General features: G+C 38.6%; 1 protein-coding gene across 1 annotated transcript; it reads right to left on the bottom strand.

The window, feature by feature from the left end:
* Positions 1 to 2,090: 2,090 nt before the first annotated feature.
* Positions 2,091 to 4,806, bottom strand: LOC145599006 (wall-associated receptor kinase-like 20). Its single transcript, XM_081655417.1, has 3 exons — positions 3,928 to 4,806; positions 3,295 to 3,354; positions 2,091 to 3,194 (listed from the first exon to the last, which is right to left on the bottom strand). The coding sequence occupies exons 1-3, from the start codon at positions 4,730 to 4,732 to the stop codon at positions 2,107 to 2,109; spliced, it is 1,953 nt and encodes a 650-aa protein (XP_081511543.1). The 5' UTR covers positions 4,733 to 4,806; the 3' UTR covers positions 2,091 to 2,106.
* Between the last annotated feature and the right edge of the window lie 587 nt (positions 4,807 to 5,393).

Genomic DNA, 5,393 nt, shown 5'->3' with positions numbered 1-5,393 from the left:
ACATTTCTTAATGAGAAAACAACTAACTCCTAACTAAGTAAAACATAGCTTGTATCATTTTAATAATAAAATAAATTTTTTGATTTATGGTTTTTGGCTTATATTTAAATAAGAGGGTAAAATTGAATATTTAATCATGATGGGTTACAAGATGATCTATTTGTCACGGAGAATTGTACTTTTAAGTTTTATTATCTCTAATAGATCATTTATGTAATCTAACATGATCAAGATTTTCAATTCACTACCTATCATTTGGATTTAAGCCATATAGAATGTTCATTTTGTGTAGGTCAATTTCGTACAATCCAGAAACATTTCCTTCATATTTTTATCGATTCATACCAAATAAAATGCCTTATTAAGCACACTAAAATAAGCCCATACAATCTCTTTTCGGAAGTTGGTCAATCCTAATTAAGTCATTAATTGAAACGTATTTATAAACAAAAAACAATTCTCCTCAAATAAACTCCTATGGTGTCGCTGATTCTAGTGACTTCCTCATCCTCGATAAATTGACCTCCATCTTGCAAGTAACATTACTCAGCTTCATTCAAACGACCCTTGAGGGCTAGTATGAACGGACTTATCGCCCGTATGACTCTCATGCAAGGATTGTGAATTCCTTGCTGAAGTATTTTGGAAGCTATCTGGGAAGCTTAATGTGGAGGCGGACTCACACACCTGCTGGCTCCGATTATGCTCGATATAATGTCGAGCATCTGAGAAAGTCTTCTTGCTGCCATCCGGCTGAATTGACAGGGCGAGCTTCCTTGTGCCCGTCTTGGGCAGAAGGATCTTTGACCAGTCAATGGCAAGCGTGACCTTCTCCTTTAAATGGGGAGTAGGCTGCCAGTCTTTGACCGTCTTCCTCCTATCACCTTAAGGGGTCTTCTTAGCCGAATGACCCTTGCTAGAGCCATCCAAAGCTCACCAGGTCCTTGATTTCACCCTTAAAACTAGTCATGAATTTCATGAGTTCGTCTCGAGTTGCTGGAGCCTGACCCCTTGCCGTTTGGGTTTCCCTAGCCGACTGCCCAAGGGGCTCACTTGTACCCGCCTGGTTGTCATTATTCCGTTCAAGTTAATCCTTGGGACGGATGCGCTTAGAAATGAGTGACCCATCATGAGCCACATAAGTTTCGACTTCACAGTCGTTATCATCATCCTGGTCTGTATAGACCTCCCCATCAACCGGATGCCGGTTGGGGTTTGGTGGTGGTACAGACTCTTTAACCATCTTTAAGGTACTCTCCCCATAGATGGCGCCAAATGTTTTGGGTGTTTTAGTCCCTTGGGAGAATTATAGCGCAAAGTCTAGTCCGATGCGGCCTGTACCTACAAAAAAACGAAGACTCCGGTTGGTTGGAGCTCCGCCTCTGGCGATCAAGTTAGAACGGGATCGGAGAATGTAAAGAGTACTAAAAAGTAAAGTGAGATCTTCTCGGATTCCGAGATCACGTGTTTTCTCTGATGAGAGAGAATGTAGGGTAGTGTAATAAATGAACGTCTCCCCAAAATGGGGGAACTTTCCCTATTTATAGGGTCATGGGAATGTGCTCATTAGGTCATTCTAACCTTATGGGCTGCACCGTTTTGCGGCTTTCTCGAGAATTGGGCCTTGAAGGCCACAATTCTAGCTGATATCTGAGACTACACGTGTCAGCTGGTGAATGACCCATGTTGGACCTATCTAGGCTTAACACGTGTCCCTCTCTGATTGGGCCACGTGTCTAGGGTATTTTTACCCTAAACATGAAACATTTGATCGTAAGGGATGGAGGAGGAAGATTGGTGTTGAATGACTACACATAATTATCACTTTTGTTTCATGTTGCTGATCCCAAGGCTCTGATTGATTGATTTGATTAAGGTGTTGCTTTATATAGTATTTTCATTCTGTTGCTGATCCAATTCTGTGACTAGTTTTGGTTCTTTTGGATAGGAGAAAGAATGATGTTTTAAGAAAATTCTAACTGAAATTGTAAAACTAGAAAACTGAAGTAGTTAGGAATAATAGTACTCTAAAGAAAATTCAAATACAAATTTGATAATTATTATTTGAAAAACTATAATCCACACAGTGCTGTAACAAATATGCATTCAAGGAACAATCTTAATTCCATTAGAGTCTTTATTTGGCTCTTGGGAAATGATACTAATGATGTATTCAAGTTCCTCTGTAACTTCTCTCATAGAAGGTCGATTCTTCCGTTGTTCATCCACACATGCTACAGCAAGAAGACCGAATGCTTTCATAGTTTCCAGTTCTAGGTTGTTGGACTGCTTTGTAAGTCCTGCATCAACGGCATCAAACAGTTTCTCTTTGTCTGCCAACTTAGTTACATAAACAGCAAGGTTCACATCATCTTCCCTGTTAAAATCTATAGCCTTCTTGGAAGTAAGGAGCTCTAATAGAACAACCCCAAAGCTGTAAACATCACTTCTATCAGTTAATTGGTAATTCTGATAATATTCTGGATCAAGGTAACCAAGCGTTCCTTGAGCACAGGTAGATATATGGGTTGCCTCAGTGTCGACCAGCCTTGAGAGGCCAAAATCTGAAACTTTGGCATCAAGTTTTTCGTCTAGTAATATGTTACTTGATTTGATATCCCGGTGAAAAATGGGTGGCACAGCAGAGAAATGGAGGTATGCAAGACCATCAGCTGTTTGCTTAGCAATGAAGAGTCTCCTTTGCCAAGTTAGGGTCCCCCATTCGTTGGAGTATCGCCCATGTAGGTGCTCAAAGAGTGTTCCATTAGGAACATACTCATACACCAATACTGGCATGTCTAGGTCAAGACAGCAGCCAAGCAATCTGACAAGACTACGATGATTTACTTGGCACAGGATGCAGACTTCATTTAGGACTTGGTCCATTCCTAGAGTCTTTCCGGGCTTTGCCTTTTTAATTGCAGCTAGTGTTCCATCGTCTAAATTTCCCTTATAGACTTCACCAAATCCACCTACACCAAGAAGATTTTCCTTGGAGAAGTTGTTTGTTGATCTCCTCATCTCTTTACCAGAGAATAATTTAGCAGCTTTCCCATGGTTGTGGGCATTTAATACTTCTTCACGTTGCCTGACCAGTCTGCGATGAGCTTCTCTTTTGATGTGCTTTTTATGCTGCTGAACTAGTACAAAAAAAATTACAATGATAGCAATTCCACATGCTGCAAATGATAAACCTGAAAGCAACATTCAGCACCTGATCTTAAGAATGAATTCACTGCAGAATGGAGAGGTAGGGAAGGGAGAGGTGGTGAATGTAGGAGCATAATCATGTACCGTGATAAATTTTCTTTCGGTTTATGTGATGATTACAGCCTCTCTTTTTACATTTCCTGACTGAAATAGCAATGTGAGCTGGTGTTAATTCAAATCATTTGTGTAATAGAGATAGCATAACAGAGAAGCAAGTAGTAAATCACCAGTTCATGAAGAAGTATTTGAAGATGCTCGGGTTAAAAAGGTAATATTGTTGAAACTGTTAGCCAATGAGTAGGTTTCAGAAATTTAGAATGCAGCTAGCTGCAACTTCATTATGACTGTTTCCTCTTTATGTTATGATAAAATCATACTGGATTGCTGGTTGTTCCCTAATGTTTCGTATAAATCAGCAAAATACTAATGTTTTTATTCAATTGTTTTTGTTTAAAGAGCCAACACCATCAAACAAGCAATTCTTGGAGAAATAAATCCCATATACAGAATGTGTTGTGGTAAACAAAAGTTGTTTTCATAAATATGTAGCCAAAAAAAAAAAAAAAAACAAAAAAATTAAAAAAAGAAAGAAAAATGATGCAGCAAAATTGCTCCTTTTCATTGAAAGTTAAGGTCTAATTTTCTTTTTAACTGAGAAGAAAAATGAAAGACTGCATTTTTACCGATTTTTCTTTTGCAGAAATTTAAGATACTTACCATCACAAGTTCCATTGATCGGATTCCATTGAAGTCCTTTATTGCAGAAACACCTCTTCTTTGATCCTGCAACTGCACGATCAGGCAAACACGTTGAATTTTCCAATCCATGGCAATCTAAAGACGATGTGCAGAGAGGTTCAACAGGTTCATCCCATTGTATCTGGATCCCAGATTCTGGCCACTTTTTTACAGGTAATGAGGGATCCAATCTAACAAAGCTCTCATATGCTGTACAACCAGTCGAACCAGTGTCTGAAATGCCAAGTCTGTAGGCAGTTTTGGAACCCCCAGTTGTGTATGAGCAACAAGGTAAACCTTTGCACCTTGTATTCTTGTAAGCATAGCACAGACTGCCTGACGTGCAATCCATAGACGATAATTTCACAGTTGAATTCGTGCAGTTCATCATCAGGATAGTATTAGTGTTACTAATACTAAAGGGCATGCTTTGATTAAGCCAGATTCCTCCTGATTTTAAATCCACTCTTGCACACCTATTTCGGTAGTACTCCTGCGGACGTATCATTAGCCGTTGGATCTTTGGGGAAATGGATGTGATAAGATATGATGATCCATTGAGAGTATCAAGCCATAGCTTTCCTGTGCTGCATCTTACTTTATACAATTGGTCACCACAACTTTGTGAAGTGCTAAGAGGATAAGGTACCGCAATTTTCCCACAATTTGGACACGAAAGTTTGGCTTCCACTTTCCAAGTAACAGAAATACCAGTAACTAGAAATACTGTAACTACTAGCTGCAACAATAACAGCTGTTTATAATTCTTCTTTGCATCCATCATCTCTGTAACAGTATCAACGGAGTGCTGAAAAATATTGTACTACTTCTTCCGAGGTCATGATTTGGGATGTAAAATATGAAATTTGGGTACTACTTTTATTGAAGTTCTAAGATTGTTCTGTGTTTAGGTATTTTCGAAGGTGCTCGTTCGACTGATGGAGTTCAGACAAACAGAACTTATTTTTCCAATTTTAAGTTTACATATCTAATGTGCCAGGATCAGAAGCTAGTAAAAATTAAATAATAACAGATTAGCTGTATCTTCCTAGGTATTAGTATTAATATATCCTTGGTATCATGATACTCGTATTAGATATAATTAAAATTTACTCTACAAAGAAACAAGGTTATCACCGATGCTTGTTGATCAATTCCATGTCTTGGTTTATGTTGTATTTTCATCTCCGCATTGAAATCAAAATTAATGCATAATATATTGTCCGAGGATTAGTTCTTGCCTTGGTACTAGCATATATTCTTACAGCTTCAATGTGTTTCTCTCGTATAAAGAAAAGTTGTGACCTCAAGAATCTACTGTATGTTAGCCATTTCCTTCATCTTCTTTTTTCCTAAGTAAAGTTTTGGATCACGAGACACGTTGGAAGCTCCATGTCCTATGGGTGCAGGGGTTAGAACAAGCATTCCTGTAACCCAGGACTAAA

The sequence above is a fragment of the Chenopodium album genome, chromosome 20 (assembly GCF_948465745.1).
Source record: "Chenopodium album chromosome 20, dcCheAlbu1.1, whole genome shotgun sequence".
In the NCBI taxonomy this organism is placed as follows: Eukaryota; Viridiplantae; Streptophyta; class Magnoliopsida; order Caryophyllales; family Amaranthaceae; genus Chenopodium; species Chenopodium album.
Note: the sequence above shows the minus strand (reverse complement) of the source record. Positions and strands in the feature narration are given on the sequence as shown.